This window comes from Sturnus vulgaris, chromosome Z, assembly GCF_052056855.1.
Source record: "Sturnus vulgaris isolate bStuVul1 chromosome Z, bStuVul1.hap1, whole genome shotgun sequence".
Taxonomy (NCBI): Eukaryota; Metazoa; Chordata; class Aves; order Passeriformes; family Sturnidae; genus Sturnus; species Sturnus vulgaris.
In genome coordinates, this window is record NC_142283.1 from 81,513,138 (window position 1) to 81,533,413 (window position 20,276).

Consider the following 20,276-nt stretch of genomic DNA (forward strand, 5'->3'; position numbering starts at 1 on the left):
ACTTCTCTGTTTCATTTAGCACAAAGTTTTTATTTCTGAGGGCGGTCAGAGCTGAACTGTGGGCAGAGCTCCGAGCCGGGGCTGCAGTTCCAGGGCTCCGTGCTTGGAGCAGCACGGACCCAAAGCCGAGCGCAGAGTCCAGAGCGGAGCTCGGGGTGGAGTGAGTGCCCCTGACAGGCCCTGAGGTGCCAGGCTGAGAGCTGTGACATTCCCACGTGGTGACATTCCCCCAAAACCTCCTCCTGAGTCTGCAGAAACGCCAAGTCCTCGAGTTCTCCCCACGGGTTCCTGTTGGGTTGCCCAGTCTCTCTGCTGCTCCTCAGCCACCACCTCAAGCTCGTTTTAGTTCCTGACCTCTCCAGAAAATCTTCGCCCTTGCCCTTCCTGGGCTGCTCCCCGTTCTGTGGCTGCTGGCCGGTTGTTGTGGCCAGCTCGGACCCGTCTGTCCACGAGCTGCTGCACGTCCACCCCCCAGCCGTGCCCACCTGGCTGCAGGTGTGGGATAAACCCAGCCCACAGGGTTAAAACCGGACCGGAGGGCTCAGCCGAGCACCAGCTCCTCCTGCCCGGCATCCTGCGGGTGGCATTCCCGGTTTTAGGCTGCTCTCCCCTCTTTCCTTGCCTTACACACACTAAAGGGACGAGTGGAGATCCTGCTGGGGTGGGCACAGGGGCGAGCTCAGGGCTGGGGTGGGCGCAGGGGCGAGCGCAGGGATGGGGTGGGCACAGGGATGAGCTCAGGGCTGGGGTGGGCTCAGGGGCGAGCGCAGGGCTGGGGTGGGCACAGGGGCGAGCTCAGGGCTGGGGTGGGCACAGGGGTGGGCACAGGGGCGAGCTCAGGGCTGGGGTGAGCACAATGATGATGACAAGGATAGGCTGAGCTCAGGACTGAGCACGGAGCTGGGCTGAGCTCAGGGCTGGGCTGAGCTGCCCGGCGCTCCCCGCCGAGCCCGGCCCGGCTCCCGGCTGGCGGCACAGCCGTGCCCGGGGCAATGCTCGGTCCCAGCCCCGCTGCGCTCAGCGCCGGCCCCGCTGCGGGGGCTGCAGTGCCACATGTCACCGCCCTGAGCTGTGACCCCTCCTGAAAGGGAGCAGCAGATGGCCGGGGACTGCGGGACTGCGGGGCCGGGGGCTGCGGGGCCGGGGGCCGGGGGCTGCGGGGCCGGGGGCTGCGGGGCCGGGGGCTGCGGGGCCGGGGGCCGGGGGCTGCGGGGCCGGGGGCTGCGGGGCCGGGGGCTGCGGGGCCGGGGGGCCGGGGGCTGCGGGAGCTGTGGGACCGGGGCCGGACAGCCCCTCGGGGCAGCTGAGCCCCTCGGGCACAGCTGGGGCTGGCGAGGAGCAGCTGGTGCCGGCCTCGGGCAATGAGTTCCGGACATTGGAAATGCTGAAAATAAATGAAGGTGTTGCTTTGAGGGTTTTGATGGTTTAGGATTTTCCTAATTTTTTTTTTTTTCCGGCTTGTTTTTATTCACCTGCAGTTTCGCTGCGGCAGAGCCGCGCTGCTCCTCAGCAGCTCCTGCAGAGCCGTGTGGGGACGGACGGGTCCCACGCAGCCCTCGGAGCCGCTCTGGGGCGGGGCTGGTGGCTCCCCGGGCATGGGAGGGCTGGGGACAGGGGGACAGGGGCCACCAGAGCCACCCCGGGCTGGCGGGAGCTGCAGTTCCGCAGCGGTGTCCCGGTGGCGGCCGCAGCACCGTCCGGGCTCGTGTGGGTGCCTCGTGTCAGGCTCAAGGGGACCCCTGCCCTGCCGGAGGGGCTGGGACATCCCTGTCACCCCCCGAGGGACTGGGACATCACTGTCACCCCCCGGAGGAGTTGGGGCCATCCCTGTCACCCCCGGAGGGGCTGGGACATCCCTGTCACCCCTCGAGGAGTTGGGGACATCCGTGTCACTCTGCCAGCCCCCTGCCCAGGCGGTTTCCGTTCCCATTCCCCTGGCGCGCCCCAGGACAGGCGGGCGCTGTCCCGGGCAGCCCCGGGCGCTGTCCCCGAGCAGTGGCCGTGTCCCCGCGGGGTTTGGGTCCCCTGGGGCCGCCGGGGCTCACGGGACGTGAGGACGTGGGGACCTGGAGGCTTCGGGAGCCGCAGCATCCCGCGGAGGCGAGGGTCCAGTGCTGCAGGATGCCAGCCGGGAATGGGGACACCCCGGGACAGTGCCCGGCGGTTTGGGGCAGTCTGGGGCTGCTGTGTGGGTTTGAGGAGCGCGGGTGAAGCGCTTTGTCACGGCGAGTGCAGGGACATGGAGCGGCACAGCCCCGCTGGGGCTGCCCGGGGGGCTGGGACATCGCAGGGACACCCGTGTGGGGGTGACAGAGGCAGGAACGGCCGCTGTGGCCTTGGGGCACCCGGCGGGTGGTGGCAGCGGCAGTGGAGGGGAGCGGCACTGGAGCACCCCCAGGTCAGTGCGGGCTGGGGACAGAGGCCGGGAACACCCCGGGAACAGGGACAGGAGGAGAGGGAAGGGGCTCAGGCTGGGCCAGGGCAGGCTCAGGGTGGACACCAGGAGGAATTTCCCCATGGAATGGGCGGTCAGGTCTTGTCACAGCTGCCCAGGGTTGGAGTGGCCATCCCTGGAGTGTGTGGAGGTGTCACTTGGGACAGGGGTCAGTGGGGCCTGGGCAGTGCTGGGGACAGGGCTGGACTCGATGGCCCTGGAGGCTTTTCCAGCCTGAAAGCTGTTGGGATCCTGTGCTTCCCCCGGGGCCACGATCGCCTTAACCCACCCCATTTTCTGCATTTCTGGCCCCATTTTCCCTCCCTCTCTGGCTTTGGGCAACCTGCCCGAGCCTCAGCCGCCCCGAGCGGGGCTCGGAGAGCCAAGCCCGGCTCTCCTTCGGTGCCTTTGTCCTGCTCCCCACCCCCGCGCCCCGTGCGGTGTCACAGAGCCCGCTCCGGCCGGAGGAGCCCCTGGGGCCATCCCCGAGCCCTGCCCGGCCCCACAGACCACCGGGTGTGGGGTGTCCCGCAGCCCCCTGCCCAGAACCCCGTTATTTCCTTCACAGCTCGCTCAGACGCCTTCACTTCAAACCTTACCCAAGCAGGTTTTGGAAGTGCCCTGCAACTTCGTAAAAAAAAAAATTGGGCCAGGGCTATTTTGGCGGGGGGGGAAAAACCCCCCAAACCCAAAACTGCTCATTTTTGGTTTGTGTCCGTTCTGCTCCTTCCAGGAGCCGTGGCACGGGAAGGGACCCCGGGCCGGGAGCGAGGTGCTTCGCCCGCCCGGCCCCGGGAGTGTCCGGAGGGCGGAAACGCTGCGGGACGGGGATCGGAGCTGCCCCGGGAGCTGCTCCCCCTCGGGGGGCTCCCCAAACTCTGCCCTGCCCCCGCTCCAGCCCCAGTGTCCGCTCCTGCTGGGTCTGGGGGTGCTGGGGTCTCACCCAGCCCGGCTGCTGACAGCAGAGCCCCGCGGGGACCGAGCTCCGCTCTCCGGAGCGCTTTGCTGCCAGCCCCGGCCCCCACCCGCGGGCCCGCGGGAGGCTGGAGCGCTGCGGGGAGCGGGAGGAGCCCCGGCCCTGGCGGGTGGTCAGCGGTCAGCCCCGGACAATGGTCAGGGGTCAGGGGCCAGGGGTCAGTGGTCAGTGGTCAGGGGTCAGTGGTCAGTGGTCAGGGGTCAGTGGTCAGGGGTCAGTGGTCAGGGGTCAGGGGTCAGTGGTCAGGGGTCAGTAGTCAGTGGTCAGGGGTCAGTGCCAGCACGGGACGCGCTGCCCGCCCCGAGCCCCGGACAGCGGCGGCTGCAGCGCGGCCCCGGTCGGGATTCCCGGCCCCGATCCCCTGGTCCGGCCAGGGAGGGACCGGGACCGGCCCGGGGCTGCCGCGGGAGGGCCGGGCTGGCGGCGCCTTCCCCGGGGAAGGGTCCGGGACAGCACGGAACCCCCAGACCCAAATCCCTCACAGAACCCCCAGCCCCAAATCCCTCAGGGAACCCCCAGACCCAAATCCCTCACACACCCGGAACCCCCAGACCCAAATCCCTCACAGAGCCCCCAGCCCCAAATCCCTCAGGGAACCCCCGGCCCCAAATCCCTCAGGGAACCCCCAGACCCAAATCCCTCAGGGAACCCCCAGCCCCAAATCCCTCACGCAGGGAACCCCTCGGGGGATTTATTTTGGGTTTCTCTGCCCCCCATCTCGCCCGAGTGACAGCCAGGCAGAAGAACGTTCAAGTTAATGGAAACAAGTATTTATTAAGTAACTTTAATATCAGAAAAATAAAACTCTTATCTTTTTCTTTACAGCAAATATATAATATCAGTGCTTTGGCCGACATAAGTTAAAGGCCCTTTATCATAAAATATATGGATTTTTAAATTTATTTTGTTTAAACTTTACTCAAATTGGATCTGTAACCCCTACGACCTCCCTACACAGACATAACAAAAAGTGTAGCAAAATTAGCAAATACTAAACCCGCCTCGGCTGCTGGCCCTGGTGTGAGGGCGCGGAGCCCGGCCGTGCCCGGACACTCGGACACTCGGACACTCGGACACCCGGAGCGCTGCAGGACAGGCCCGGGGCCCTCGGGCGGCTCCCCAAGACTCGGAATCACAAAAATAAAAACCGTTACCTGTAAACTTTTAATACGAAATGTAACTCTTCAAGTGGAAATTAAAAAATAAAGTTTTCTCCTGTGTGTTTGCTAGTTCAGCGTGCACGTGATTTCATTTCGTCCTTTTTTTTTTTTCTTTTTCTGTTATACTGAGAAAAAAGCTTTGTCTTGGGAAAATAATGCTTCAAACAAGAAAAATAGAAAAAAATCCACCAGAACTCCGCTTAGTATTTTTTTTCTTCCTCTTTTTTTTTGGTTTTTCATATTGTTCTATTTGCTTGTTTTTTGTTGTTTTAACATATGCCAGCAGAGATTCGGGAACACACTGAGGATGAAAGAGCTGGGAACATCCACAGGTTGAAATGCAAGAATTCAAGAGACTCTCTTCACCTTTTTGTTAGTCAGAACTCGTGATGGGAAGGGCGCTTTCGAAATGAAGCACACTGATTGCAGGGCTGGGAAACGAACAACGAGACAAGGGCACGCACTCAACTCCCCGCTTTTCCTTTTCCTCACCAAAAATAAAACGTGTTTCTCTGTTATGTGCAAGACGAGGACTGGACACCACGAAAGGCTTCACATTTTGATCTGCAGGCTCTCGGGGAAAGGTGATTTTGGAACAGCTCGGGCGGGGAGAGAACGGAATGTCAGCAGTGCCAGGAGCCGGCCGGGGGGACAGCAGAGCCCCGACAGGAGCCTGGGACACGAGACCCTGGGACACGAGACCCTGGGACACGAGAGACCCTGGGACAAGAGATCCTGGGACACGAGATCCTGGGACACGAGATCCTGGGACACGAGACCCTGGGACACGAGAGACCCTGGGACACGAGATCCTGGGACAAGAGATCCTGGGACAAGAGATCCTGGGACACGAGATCCTGGGACACGAGATCCTGGGACACGAGAGACCCTCGGACACGGGATCCTCGGACAAGAGAGATCCTTGGACATGAGAGATCCTGGGACATGAGACCCTCAGATATGGGATCCTCGGACAGGATCCTCGGACACGGGACCCTCAGACATGGGATCCTCGGACACGGGACCCTCGGTCAGGATCCTGCCCAGCGCAGCAGCCAGGCCGCTCCCTGGAGATCCCTGTGGCAATCACAGATCCATCCCTGCCCCCGGGACACCCGGTCCTGGCCGTGGCCAGCCCAGCAACTCGGAGCGGGCAGCCTAAAGGGGCAGAGGCGAAGCTGTGGGAGGATGGGCGAGAGCTGTGGGGCAGAGCTGTGGGGCGGGGCCGTCCCCAGACCTGTTAGGAGCGCTGGCAGTGTACAGAAGGCAGCATTGGAAGTGTCGGCAGCCGTGGCACAGACCCTTTGCAATAACAACAACAGCAGCAGCCCACAGCGCTTTGTTTCACCAGCTGTGAGAAAGGGGCGAACCCTCCCTCAGCATCCCCCAGTCCTCCTCGGGCCGGCCCGGTGCGGCGTCACCGCGGCGGCCCCAGCGCGGCGCGGGCAAGCCCGGCGGCCGGGGCTCAGCAGTGGATGCGGATGGCCTGGGTGACGGCGCTCTGGCACACGGGGCAGGCGGGCGCGTCGCCGTCGCAGATGCGGCTGGCACACGGCAGGCAGAAGAGGCTGTGGCCGCAGGGCACGAGGGCGGCGCCGGCCTCGCCCTCCAGGCAGAGCACGCAGTCGTGCCTGCGCCGGCACTCGGGCGGCGAGCTGGACGTGGAGCCGCCGTTGGACGAGGAGTAGCTGTTGGTACCGTTGGAGAAGGCGGGGATGTGCATGGGCAGCCCGGCCTGGGGGCCGCCGCCCGGCGCGTCGCCGCGGGCCCGCCTGGCCAGCGGGTGCTCCAGGCTCTCGGAGAAGGTGGGCGACAGGCGGGGCGTGGGCGAGCGGCTGCCGCGGCGAGGGGCCCCGGCGGCGCCCACGGCCTCCGGCCCGCGCAGCGGCGCCCAGATGGTCGGCGAGGGCGCGGGCAGGGGCTCGTAGGCGGGCGAGTCCAGCGCCCGCTCCTCGGCGCCCACGGCGGGCAGCGCCTCGCCGAACCAGAAGCCGCCGGCGCCGAAGGGGCTGGCGGGGCTGAAGTCGGCCAGGCGGCCGCCGCCCAGGCACGAGTCGGTGGAGCCGCTGCCCAGCGAGCTGGAGCTGTCGTTGCGGTAGCCGGCGGCCACCCCGGCGCGGGCGCGGGCGCGGGGCCGGGCCTCGAAGCCCACGTCGGTGCCGTTGGCGCGGAAGTCGCAGCCGTCGCCGGGCCGCGGGAAGGAGCCGGTGCGCGATGCGATGTGCGTCTCGATCTCCTCGCGGGCCCGGTCCACGTTCTCGGGCATGCCCGTCACCTCGAACACGGGCTCCTTGTCCCGGCACGGCGTCACGATGTACGTGTGCGTCTGCTGCTGGATGCGCTTGATGGTGGCTCCCCGGGGGCCCACCACCAGCCCCACCACGCTGTACGGCACCCGCACGTGCACCGTGGTCTGCCCCGGCACCACCGGCGGCAAGCACGGCCCGCCCGGGCCCCCGGACCGGCCCCGCGACGCCCGGATCAGCGAGAAGTGCTTGGCCGCCGACAGGATCTCCCTCTTGGCCGTGGCCACGTCCTCCAGCCGCCCGGTCACCACGAACACCGGCTCCTTCCCGCGCAGAGGCGTCTTGATGTACGTGTTGGTCTTGGCCCGCAGAGCCTTGATCTTGCAGCCTGTGCGGGGAAACGCGCGGGGTCAGCGGGGAATGCTGCCCCAGCCCTGCCCCCCAAACCACGGCCACTGCCCCACCCCTGCCCCAGCCCCCAAACCACGGCCACTGCCCCACCCCAGCCCCCAAACCACGGCCACTGCCCCACCCCTGCCCCCCAAACCACGGCCACTGCCCCACCCCAGGCCCCCAAACCACGGCCACTGCCCCACCCCTGCCCCAGCCCCCCAAACCACGGCCACTGCCCCACCCCTGCCCCAGCCCCCCAAACCACGGCCAGTGCCCCATCCCTGCCCCCCAAACCACGGCCACTGCCCCACCCCAGGCCCCCAAACCACGGCCAGTGCCCCACCCCTGCCCCCCAAACCACGGCCACTGCCCCACCCCAGGCCCCCAAACCACGGCCAGTGCCCCACCCCTGTCCCCCAAACCACGGCCACTGCCCCACCCCAGGCCCCCAAACCACGGCCAGTGCCCCACCCCTGCCCCCCAAACCACGGCCACTGCCCCACCCCAGGCCCCCAAACCACGGCCACTGCCCCACCCCAGCCCCCCAAACCACGGCCAGTGCCCCACCCGCAGTGGGACAGTGCCGTGGGTTATTTCCCAGCTCACTCCCGGCTGCAGCAGGGCTCTGAGCCGGCCAAGAGCCGCTGGGCCAGCGCTGCCCGGGCCGCTCCAGCCCACGGCCACCCCTCGGCGTGTGATAAAGGCCGAGTTTGTCCCTGTGCCAGCTTGCCCCCGGCTGTCCCACAAGGACCGGCCCATTGCCATCTCCCCACGGGTGTCTCAGCTGTCCCTGGCCAGCCCCGCAGGGCCCTTGTGCAGCCCCGGCCATGGGTGGCCCGAGCACAAACCACGGTCTCCGGGCGGCACACACAGGGCCACAGGCTCACCCAGAGCCCTCATTCAGCGGCCTCCCGTCACTGGCAACGCTCCAACTCGGCTTTTGTTCTCTGCGGGACGAGCTGTCCCTCAGGAGCCCGCGCAGGGCCAGCACACCAATGGCGCTCCGCGGGGTGTCTGCCCTCAGCCCAGCAGATGCAGCCCCGCTCAGACATTAAACATTAATGGCTCGTCGCCCTGCCATTTCCAGGCACGGAACGGCACAGGCTGCGGGACGCCGTGGCACAGGGGGCTCTCCTGAGCCCCTCCAGGTGCTCAGGCAGGGCGCAAACAGCGGCGCGGCACCAGCACAGCGGGCAGCGCGAAACGAACCGAGACCGGCAGCGCTGGACTCCGCCCCGGCTGCATCCGGGCAGCGCGGGCCAGAGACGGCCCTGGGAGCACCCGCGGTGTGCCCAGAGCGGTGACAGCGCCCGCAGAGGCCGAGTCCCACCCGGCTCCTGCAGGGCAGCTCGGCCAGGGCGGGCACAGCAGCGCGGGCACAGCAGCGCTCTGCTCGGCACGGCCGGACAGGAACGCCCTTAGCCAGCTCCGAGAGCCGGGGCGGCAGCGCTGGGCCGGACAGTCCGCAGGACACGGCAGCCTGCGGCTCAGCCCGAGCCCGAGTCTGAGCCCGAGTCTGAGCCCCAGCCCGAGCCCGAGTCTGAGCCCGAGCCCGAGTCGGAGCCCGAGTCTGAGCCCCAGCCCGAGCCCCAGCCCGAGCCCGAGTCTCAGCCCGAGCCCGAGTCGGAGCCCGAGCCCGAGCCCGAGTCGGAGCCCGAGTCGGAGCCCGAGTCGGAGCCCGAGCCCGAGCCCGAGTCGGAGCCCGAGTCGGAGCCCGAGCCCGAGCCCGCCGCCGGGGGGACAGGGGGAGAGGCAGCCGCGGCCGGGAGGAGGAGCCCGGAGGAAGCGGCGGAGCCGCGGCGCTTTCTTTGAAGCCGCGGCGCTTTCTTTGAAGCCGCGGCGCTTTCTTTGAAGCCGCGCCAGCCCCGCTTGTACCAGGCAAAGCACCTCGGCCTGGCAGCCTGGCCCGCTCCATCCCCGCTGTGCCCCGCTCCATCCCCGCTGTGCTCCCTGCCCCGCTCCATCCCCGCTGTGCTCCCTGCCCCGCTCCATCCCCGCTGTGCTCCATCCCCGCTGTGCTCCCTGCCCCGCTCCATCCCCGCTCTGCTCCGTGCCCCGCTCCATCTCCGCTCCATCCCCGCTCTGCTCCGTGCTCCGCTCCATCTCCGCTCCATCCCCGCTCTGCTCCGTGCTCCGCTCCATCTCCGCTCCATCCCCGCTGGGCTCCGTGCCCCCGCTGCACTCAGAGGACTATCTCTGCATCTCCATCTCTCTCTCCATCATCTCCACCTCCATCTCCGTCTCCACCATCCCCATCTCCACCGTCCCTCTCTCCCTGTTTCCAGCAGCCCCTCAGGACACAGGGATCCCACGCACCGACCCCACACCATCACTAATCACCAATCACCATGGTGTTAATTATCCCGAGATAATCGATTGTTACGACCCTGGTCACAAGCCGCAAAGTGGACAGGAATAGCCCAGCAGGCCGAGTTCGCACCGCAAATCCCAGCTCAGAGCTCAGGGACACCGCTGAGGGCTGTCCCCGTCCCCTCTGCGGGGCGGCCTCGCTGGCACGGGTGACATCCAGGGCAACGGGAGCCGGCACAGGTGACAAGCGCCAGTTCAGGGGCAGACAGGCCGGGTTCAGGGGCAGACAGGCCGGGTTCAGGGGCAGACAGGCCGGGTTCAGGGGTTACCAAGGTGGGGGCTCTTGCAGATGTGATGGGAGGGTCCCACCCCGGGTGTGAGGGGACAGAAGGGTCCCAAAATGGAGGAGAAAGGGGTCCAGACCTTCAGGGGGTGAAGATGAGGGTCCCCAAAATGGCGGGAAGAGAAGAAACAGGAGCCGGCCCTCATGGAGTGACCACGAACCTCCCACCCAGGCTTCGCCCGCGCCATCGCGGCCTCCCTGCCTCACTCACCCTGGCGCCCCACGATCTCCGCCACATGCTCGGAGGTGGGCACGGGCACGCACTCGGTGGTGTTGACGCTCTTCCTCCTGACCAGCGCCGCCTGCTCGCCGCTCGTGGCCGGAGCTCCGCCACGGGTGCGGGACAGCACGGTCGCCGTCATCCTCCGAGCTCCGGCCTCCCCTTCGGCAGCAGCCACAGCCGGCAACAGCGGTGATGGCGGCTGCGGCGCGGCTTCGTCCTCATCCTCCTCATGCTCCTTCAGCGCCGCTTCTCCTTCCTCCTCCTCCTCTTTCCCATGGAGGCCGAGCTCTTGCAGGCGCTGCGGGAGGAGCAGCACCGCCGGCTCGGCGGCTTCGTTAGCCTCCTTGGCTCCGCCGCTCGGCATGGCGGACACGGCTACGAGAACGGAGCCGCCATGGCCGGGGCTGAGCGGCAGGGCCGGAGCTCAGCGAGGATGCGGGGCCATGGCGCGGCCTCGGCCGCGGCAGCGGCGGCAGCGGAAGGAGGAGGACAAGCCACGCCCCGCTCGCAGCCCTATCTGATTGGTTGAGACCTGAGGGGCGGGGTCTAGGAGTGATTGACAGGTCCAGCTCCGAGCAATTTGATTGGCTGAGACTAGGAGGGGCGGGATCTAGAGGTGATGGACAAATCCCGCCCTGTGCACGGCGCAATTTGATTGGCTGAGAATGAGAGGGGACGGGATCTGGGTGTGATTGACAGGTCCCGCCCCGCACTCCTAGCAATTTGATTGGCTAAGAATGGGAAGGGGCGGGGTTAAACAGAGCTTGACGGATATAGCACCGCTTTTCTCGCAATCTGATTGGCTGAGACCGGGGAGGGCGGGGTACAGACGTGATTGACAGGTCCCACCCTGCACTCGGAGCAATCTGATTGGCTGAAATTAGGGGCGTGGTCTAGGCCCCTATAACTTGGAGGGCTCTGCCTGTCAATCATTCATAGGCCACACCCCCTATTTTTTGGGTTTGAATCTCACTTTTTGGGAATTCTAATCCCGATTTTTTTTGGGAAAATATTTCCTTTTTTTTTTTGGTTCCAATCCCAATTTTTGGGATTCCAACCCCGACTTTTTTGGATTAGAATTCCAATTTTTTGTGATTGCAATCCCAGTTTTTGGGATTCCCATCCCAAGTATTTTGGGATTATAATTCCGGTTTTTCAGTGACAAATCCCAATTTTTTCAGAGTCGAATCCCGAGTTTTTGGGGATTTAAATTCCGGTTTTTTTAATTTCCAATTGCGATTTTTGGAGCATTCCCACCCCGACATTTTGGGATTATAATTCCATTTTTTTGGGATTCCAATCCCGGTTCTTTTGGGATAATAATTCCAATTTTTGGGATTCCAATCCCGATTTTTTGGGGGCTTCCAATATTTATCCCTGTCCCACCCCCGTCGCGATTATGAGCAGGGCTGGAATCCGAAAAGCCAGGATTGGGATGGCGAAAATCGGGATTGGACCCCAAAATCCGGGATATAATCCCAAAAAGTGGCCCAAAACACACCCAGAAAAGCCACAAAAATCACTGAAAAAATTTCCCAAAATACCCCAAAAAAAGGCCCAAAATTGCCCAAAAATGGGGGGAAAAATGAAGGGAAAATTGGGAAAAAATGGGGGAAAAACCTCGGGAATGGGGGGGAAATCTGGGGGAAAATTGGGGAAAAATGAGAACAAAAAGGGCAAAAAAAAAGGAGAAAAATGGGGAAAAAATGGGGGAAAAAAACAGGAATAAAAGGAGAGAAATGGGGGAAAAAAGTGGAAAAATGTGTGAAAAAAACTGGGGAAAATTGAGGAAAAAATGGGGAAAATAATTGGAAAAAACCTGAGAAAAATGTGGAAAAAAGCGATTTTTTAATGTTTTGTTTTGGTTTTTTTTGAGGAGGGGATTTTTTGGGAATTTTTAAACATTTTTTGGTGTTTTTAAAGGAATTTTTTGGGATTTCTGGATTTTTTGGGGAATTTTTCGGGGGTTGTTTGGATTTTTTGGGGGATTTTTTTGGTTTTTTTTTGTGATTTTTTTGTGATTTTTTTGTGATTTTTTTGGGATTCTTTTGGGATTTTCTGAGATTTTTTGGGGGATTTTTTGCGGGGAGTTTTTTTGGGATTATTTGGGATTGTTTTTGCATTTTAAGGATTTTTTGGGATTTTTGTGGGATTTTTTGTGGGGTTTTTGGGGATTTTTTTATTTTTGGGGGGAGTTTTTGGGTTTTTTTTTGCTATTTTTTAAGTTTTTTGAGGATTTTTTTGATTTTCTTTTTACTTTTGGGTGTTTTTTTGGATTTTTGGGGGGATTTTTTGGGGAATTTTTTGGTTTTTGTTTTTTTGGATTTGTTGGGGGGACTTTTCCCCTGATTTTCCCCCATTTTTTCCTTATTTTTTCCCAGATTTTCCCCATTTTTTCCCATTCCCCCCCATATTTTTCCCTGTTTTTTTCCCCATTTCTCCCTTTTTTTCCTGTTTTTTTCCTTGTTTTTTCCCCATTTCCCCCAAATTTATTCCCTAATTTTTCCCCATTTTTCTCAGTTTTTTCCCCATTTTTTCAGGTTTTATTCCATTTTTCCCCCAGTTTTTTCCCCATTACCACCCAACTTTTCCCATTTTTTCCAGTTGTTTCCCAAGAAAAAGAGGAAAAATGGGAAAAATTGGAATAAAATGGGGAAAAAATGGGAAAAAATGGGAAAAATGCAGAAAAAAACCGGGGAAAAATAGGAATAAAATGGGAAAAATGGGGAAAATTGGAAAAAAATTGGGAATAAAGTGGGGAACAAATGGGGAAAAAAATTGGGAAAAAATAGGCCAAAAACTCTGGGAAAAATGGGGAATAAAATGGGGAAAATTTTGGAATAAAATGGGGAAGAAAAGGGGAAAATTTGGGCCTGATTTAATTTTTTTTTTTTTTTTCCTCATCCCAAGGATTCGGGTTTGGCTCCATCCCAAAAAAGCGGCAGCTGGGATGGTTTGTATAAATTTACATAAATTTGCATAAATTTGCATATTTTAAACATAAATTATGCGGATTGGGTAAGGGGCGGTGGGGATTTGTGGGATTGGGGAATTTGGGGGGAAAAATGGGGAAAAGTTTGGGAAAAATTGGGAAAAAATGGGGAAAAAATTGGGAAAATAATGGGGAAAAATGGGGGAAAATTGGGGAAAAAATCAGGGAAAAAGGGGGAAAATTGGGGAAAAATAAATGGGGAAAAATGGGGGAAAAATGGGAAAAAAACCGGGAAAAAATGGGGGGGAAAATGGGGTGAAAATGGGGAAAAATGGGGAAAAAAACAGGGAAATATAGGGAAAAAAAGAGAAAAAAAACAGGAAAAAATTGGGAAAAAACTGGGGGAAAATGGGGAAAAAATTGGGAAAATAATGGGGAAAAAAACAGGGAAAAATGGGGGAAAAATGGGGAAAAAATGGGGAATAAATGGGGAAAAATGGGGAAAAATGGGGAAAAATCGGGGAAAATGGGGGAAAATGGGGGAAAAATCAAGGAAAAATGGGGAAAAATAAATGGGGAAAAATGGGGGAAAAATGGGAAAAAAACCGGGAGAAAATGGGGGAAAAATGGGGGGGAAAATGGGGTGGAAATGGGGAAAAATGGGGAAAAAATCAGGGAAAATAGGGAAAAAATGAGAAAAAAACCGGGAAAATGGGGAAAAAATTGGGAAAATAATCGGGAAAAAAATCAGGGAAAATTGGGGGAAAATAGGGAAAAAATGGGGGAAAAATGGGGAAAAAATGGGGGGAAAATGAGGAAAAAATGGGGGAAAAATGGGGAAAAAATCAGGGAAAAATGGGAAAAATGGGGATAAATAAATAGGAAAAAATGGGGAAAAAACCGGGAAAAATGGGGGGAAAAATGGGGTGGAAATGGGGAAAATGGGGAAAAAAACAGGGAGAAAATAGGGAAAAAAAGAGAAAAAACCAGGAAAAAATTGGGAAAAAATGGGAAAAAACTGGGGGGAAATGGGGAAAAAATGGGGAAAATAATGGGGAAAAAATCAGGGAAAAATGGGGGAAAATAGGGAAAAAATGGGGAAAAAATGGGGGGAAAATGAGGAGAAAATGGGGGAAAAAATGGGGAAAAAATCAGGGAAAAATGGGAAAAATGGGGATAAATAAATAGGAAAAAATGGGGGGGAAAATGGGGAAAAAACCGGGAAAAATGGGGGGAAAAATGGGGGAAAAATGGGACAAAAATGAGGAAAAAACAGGGAAAAAAAGAGAATAAAACCCAAAAAAAAAAGCTGAAAAATCACTTTAAAAAGCTCCAAAAAAAGAAAAAAAAAAAAAAATCCCAACCCGCCCCTCCCCCACCCTCCGACCCCTCCTCTTCCTCCTCCCTTAAAAAAAAAAAAAAAAAAAAAATTAAATAAAAGGGAATTTATTTATTTATTTATTTTATTTTTTTTTTTTTTTTTGGTATTTCCAGGAACCACAGGGGGCGCTCGGGAGCGGCCGCTCCTCTGGATTTTCCTTTTTTTTTTTTTTTTTTTTTGGCGTCGTCTCCGCTTATTTTTTAAAATTTTCTTTTCATTTTATTTTCAATTAATTTTCTAAAAATCATCGGAAAGGATGGAACGACGATGAATCGACGGACGGGAAGAAAAAAAAAATCAGGTTTTTAAATTTCATTTTTATTCCGTTTTTTTTTTTGTTGTTTCCCTGCGGGGTTTTTGTCTCTCTCCAAGGTCCCGATTCTTGGGGGGGGGGTTTTTTATTTTCATTTCATTTCATTTTTAGTCGAAATTTATCGCGATTTTTTATTTATTTTTTTCATTTCTTTGCAGCTCTTAAATGCAGGGATTTTTCCCCAAAAAATTCCCTTTTTTTCCCCCTTTTGATGCTCCAAAATTCCCATTTTTTTCCCCTTTTCAGACCCCAAAATTCCCATTTTTTTTCCCTTCCCAGACCCCAAATCCCAGGATTTTTTCCCCAAAAATTCCCCCAAAATTCCCATTTTTTTCCCCTTTTTGGACCCCCAAATTCCCAATATTTCCCCCCAAAATTCCCGGATTTTTCCCCAAAAATTCCCATTTTTTCCCCCCTTTCAGGCCCCAAAATTCCCAATAATTCCCCCAAAAATTCCTATTTTTTTCCTCTTTTTAGACCCCAAAATTCCCAATTTTTTTTCCCTTTTTGGACCCCAAAATTCCCCAAAATTCCCCCAAAAATTCTCATTTTTTTTCCCATTCCCAGACCCCAAAATTCCCAATAATTCCCCCAAAATTCCCTTTTCCAGACCCCAAAATTCCCGGATTTTTCCCCAAAAATTCCCTTTTTTTTTCCCCTTTTCAGACCCCAAAATTCCCAATAATTCCCCCCAAAAATTCCTATTTTTTTCCCCTTTTTAGACCCCAAAATTCCCATTTTTTTTCCCCTTTTTGGACCCCAAAATTCCCAATAATTCCCCCAAAATCCCGGATTTTTCCCCCCAAAATTCCCATTTTTTTTCCCCTTTTCAGGCCCCAAAATTCCCAATAATTCCCCCCAAAAATTCCTATTTTTTTCCCCTTTATAGACCCCCAAATTCCCAATTTTTTTCCCCTTTTTGGACCCCAAAATTCCCAATAATTCCCCCCAAAATTCCCTTTTCCAGACCCCAAAAATCCGGGATTTTTCCCCAAAAATTCCCATTTTTTCCCATTTTTAGACCCAAAAATTCCCATTTTTTCCCCTTTTCAGACCCCAAAATTCCCATTTTTTTTTCCCTTCCCAGACCCCAAATCCCAGGATTTTTACCCCAAAAATTCCCCCAAAATTCCCATTTTTTTCCCTTTTTGGACCCCCAAATTCCCAATAATTCCCCCCAAAAATCCGTGATTTTTCCCCAAAAATTCCCATTTTTTTCCCCCTTTTCAGGCCCCAAAATTCCCAATAATTCCCCCCAAAAATTCCTATTTTTTTCCCCTTTTTGGACCCCAAAATTCCCCAAAATTCCCCCCAAAATTCCCATTTTTTTCCCCATTTTTAGACCCCAAAATTCCCAATAATTCCCCCCAAAATTCCCTTTTCCAGACCTTCAAAATCCGGGATTTTCCCCCCAAAATTCCCATTTTTTTCCCATTTTTGGACCCCAAAATTCCCAATTTTTTTCCCCTTCCCAGACCCCAAATCCCAGGATTTTTACCCCAAAAATTCCCCCCCAAATTCCCAATTTTTCCCCTTTTTTGACCCCAAAATTCCCAATAATTCCCCCCAAAAATCCGGGATTTTTCCCCAAAAATTCCCTTTTTTTTCCCCCTTTCCGGCCCCCAAATTCCCAAAAATTCCCCCCAAAATTCCCGGATTTTTCCCATTTTTAGACCTCAAAATTCCCAATAATTCCCCCCAGAATTCCCTTTTCCAGACCCCAAAAATCCCGGATTTTCCCCCAAAAATTCCCATTTTTTCCCCCGTTTTTGGACCCCAAAATTCTCAATAATTCCCCCCAAAAATCCGGGATTTTTCCCCAAAAATTCCCATTTTTTTCCCCCTTTTCAGGCCCCAAAATTCCCAATAATTCCCCCCAAAATTCCCAGATTTTCCCCCTTTTTGGACCCCAAAATTCCCATTTTTTTTCCCCTTCCCAGACCCCAAATCCCAGGATTTTTACCCCAAAAATTCCCCCCAAAATTCCCAATTTTTTCCCCTTTTCAGCCCCCAAAATTCCCAATAATTGCCCCCAAAATCCCGAATTTTCCCCCAAAAATTCCCAATTTTTTTCCCCTTCCCAGACCCCAAATTCTGGGATTTTCCCCCCAAAAATTCTGGGAATTTTGGGGCTTGGAAAGAGAAAAAAATGGGAATTTTTGGGGAAATTTTTGGGATTTTTTTTGGATTTTTGGGAAATTTTGGGGAATTTTTGGGAATTTTTTTGGGAATTTTTTGGGATTTTTGGGGGGAATTTTTAGGGAATTTTTGGGGATTTTTTTTGATTTTTTGGGGAATTTTTCGGGAATTTTTGGGGATTTTTTTGGGATTTTTTTTGGATTTTTGGGGATTTTTGGGGAATTTTTGATGATTTTTGGGGGGAATTTTTAGGGAATTTTTGGGGAATTTTCTGGGATTTTTTAGGGGAAATTTTTGAGGAAAAAATCCCGGGATTTGGGGTCTGGGAAGGGAAAAAAAATTGGGAATTTTGGGGGAAAAAAGGGAATTTTTGGGGGGAAATTCTGGGAATTTTGGGGTCTGGAAAAGGGAATTTTTGGGGAAATTTTTGGGAATTTTTTTGGGGGGGAATTTTTAGGGAATTTTTGGGGATTTTTGGGGGAATTCCCCCAAAATTGCCCCTAAAAAATCCCAAAAAATTCCCAAAATAATCCTAAAAAATTCCCCAAAAATGCCCAAAAATTCCTCAAAAAATCCAAAAAAAATCCCAAAAATCCCCAAAAATTCCCTAAAAAATCCCCCCCAAAATCATCAAAAATTCCCAAAAAATTCCCAAAAAATTCCCAAAAATTCCCCAAAACTTCCCCAAAAAATCCCCCAAAAATCATCAAAAATCCCCCAAAATTCCCCCAAAAATTCCCCAAAAAATTCCCCAAAAAATCCCAAAAAATTCCCCAAAATTCCCAAAATTTCCCTGAATTTTCCCCCCCAAAATTCCCATTTTCCCCCCAAAATTCCTTCATTTTTCCCCCTTTTTAAATCCGATTTTTTTCCTTTTTTTTCCTCAAAGATTCCAAATTTTTCTTTCTTTGGATTTTCAACGTGGGAGCAGCGAATTCCAAGAAAAAAATTTGGGAATTATGGATTTAATTCCGTGGATTTGGATCCTGATCTCGTGGCTGGTGGTGAATTCTCATCCCAAAATTCCTGGTAAGTTCGGAATTTCAATTTAATTTTTTTTTTTTTTTTTGTCTAAAAATTGCCCCAAAAAATCCCAAAAAAATCTCAAAAAATTCCCCCCAAAATCACCAAAAAAAAAAAAAAATCCCCCCAAAATTCCAAAAAAATCCCCCCAAAATTCCCAAAAATTTCCCAAAAAATCCCCCCAAAATTCCCCCAAATCCCCCAAAAAGTGGCTCAAAAATTCCAGAAAAATCCCTAAAAATTCCTCCAAAAATTCCCCAAAAATCCTTTAAAAATTCCCACAAAATTAGAAAAAAATCCCCCAAAAATCCCTAAAAAATTCACCCAAAATTCCCCCCAAATCCCCAACAATTCCCAAAAAAATTCCAACAAAAATCCCCCCAAAAATCCCAAAAAATTCCCCCCAAATTCCCCAAAAATCCCAAAAAATTCCCCAAAAAAATCCCCAAAAATTCTCCAAAAATTTCCCCAAAAATCCTAAAAAATTCCCCCAAAATTCCCCAAAAATCCAAAAAAAATCCCAAAAATTTCCCAAAAATTTCCCCAAAAATTCCCCCCAAAATCCCCCCAAAATTTCCCAAAAAATCTCCCCAAAATTCCCCCAAATCCCCCAAAAAGTGGCTCAAAAATTCCAGAAAAATCCCTAAAAATTCCCCCCCAAATTCCCAAAAAATCCCAAAAAATTCCCCCAAAATTCCCCCAAAATTCCCAAAAAATTCCCCAAAAATCCAAAAAATTTCCCAAAAAATTCCCTTAAAAATCCCAAAAAATTCCCAAAAATTTCCCAAAAGTTCCCCAAAAATTCCCCAAAAATCCCAAAAAATTCCTCAAAAAATTCCCCCAAAATCCAAAAAAATTCCCAAAAATTTCCCAAAAATTTTCCCCCAAAATCCCCAAAAATTCCCCCAAAATTTTCCCAAAAAATCCCCCTAAATTCCCCAAAAATTTCCCAAAAATTCCAAAAAATTCCCCCAAAATTCCCCAAAAATCCCCAAAAATTCCCCCAAAATTCCAAAAAAAATCCCCCAAAAATTCCCCAAAAATTCCCCCAAAATTCCCCCAAAATTCCCCAAAAATCCCCAAAAATTCCCCCAAAATTCCCCAAAAATCCCCAAAAATTTCCCAAAAATTCCCCCAAAATTCCCCAAAAATTCCCCCCCAAAATGGGGGAAAAAAATTGAAAAAAATGTGGAAAAAAATGGGGGAAAAAAATGGGAAAATTTTGAAAAAAAATGGGTAAAAATGTCTGAGAAACGTAAATTTTTTTTTTTTTAATTCGCAGTTTCAAATCCCCGCCCGTTCACCCCAGCCCGTTTCCTCCGTGAACCTTAGGACGGGAAATGGGGAAAAATGGGGAAAAAATGGTGAAAAAATTGAGGAAAAAATGAGGAAAAAATGGGAAAAAATGGGAAAAAATGGGAAAAAATGGGGAAAAATGGGGAAAAAATTGAGGAGAAATGGGGAAAAAATGGAAAAATTTTGAAAAAAATGGGGGAATAAATGTCTGAGAAACGCAAAATTTTTTTTTTAATTCGCAGTTTCACATTCCCGCCTGTTCACCCCCGCCCGTTTCCTCCGCGAACCTTCGGACGGGAAATGGGGAAAAAATGGGGAAAAAATTGAGGAAAAAATTGGGAAAAAATGGGAAAAAATGGGGAAGAAAATGGGGAAAAATTGGGAAAAAATTGAGGAAAAAATTGAGGAAAAATGGGGAAAAAATGGGAAAATTTTGAAAAAAAAAATGGGTAAAAATGTCTGAGAAACGTAAAATTTTTTTTTAATTGGCAGTTTCAAATCCCCGCCCGTTCACCCCCGCCCGTTTCCTCCGCGAACCTTCGGACACGGTGGTGGCGCGGGGTGATGACGTCACTCTGGAGTGCGCCGCCGATGGCGGAGGCCGAACGGTGAAAATTCGGTGGAAAAAAAACGGGGAATTCTTGGATTTGGGAGAAGATGAAAGGAAAGAACAGCTGGAAAATGGAAGTTTGAGAATCCGGAATGTTCTGCACGCTCGGCATCATAAACCGGATGAAGGAATTTATCAGTGTTGGGTGGGCGTGGATGGAGTGGGGGTGATGGCGAGTCGGAAAAGCAAGGTGGAGGTGGCAGGTGAGGGGGAAAAGTGGGGGGAAAATGGGGGGAAAAGGGGGGGAAAAATGGGAAAAAGTTGGGGGGAAATGGGGGAAAAGATGGAGAAAAAATGGGGGAAAGACGGAGAAAAAATGGAGAAGAAATGGGGAAAAATTGGGAAAAAATGGGGGAAAATTGGGAAAAAATGGGGGGAAAATGGAGGGAAAAGTTGGGGAATAAATGGGAAAAAATGGAGAAAAAGTGGGGGAAAAATGGAGAAAAAATGGGAAAAAACGGGAGAAAAAGTGGAAAAAATTGAGGAAAAAATGGGGA

General features: G+C 53.5%; 1 protein-coding gene and 1 long non-coding RNA gene across 3 annotated transcripts; one reads left to right on the plus strand and one right to left on the minus strand.

The window, feature by feature from the left end:
- Positions 1-4,158: 4,158 nt before the first annotated feature.
- MEX3C (mex-3 RNA binding family member C) lies at positions 4,159-10,572 on the minus strand. Its single transcript, XM_014894833.2, has 2 exons — positions 10,074-10,572; positions 4,159-7,204 (listed from the first exon to the last, which is right to left on the minus strand). Exons 1-2 carry the CDS (start codon positions 10,447-10,449, stop codon positions 6,036-6,038), a joined length of 1,545 nt encoding a protein of 514 aa, XP_014750319.2. The 5' UTR covers positions 10,450-10,572; the 3' UTR covers positions 4,159-6,035.
- Positions 10,573-14,543: 3,971 nt separating this feature from the next.
- Positions 14,544-19,984, plus strand: LOC148219964 (uncharacterized). 2 transcript variants are annotated; one of them, XR_015799362.1, is made up of 3 exons: positions 14,544-14,699; positions 17,740-17,879; positions 19,662-19,984. It is a non-coding gene; the product is annotated as an uncharacterized LOC148219964 (long non-coding RNA). The 2 variants fall into 2 exon arrangements; XR_015799361.1 differs by lacking the exon at positions 19,662-19,984 and adding an exon at positions 19,156-19,217 and having other exon boundaries at positions 14,545-14,699.
- The last annotated feature ends 292 nt before the right edge of the window (positions 19,985-20,276 follow it).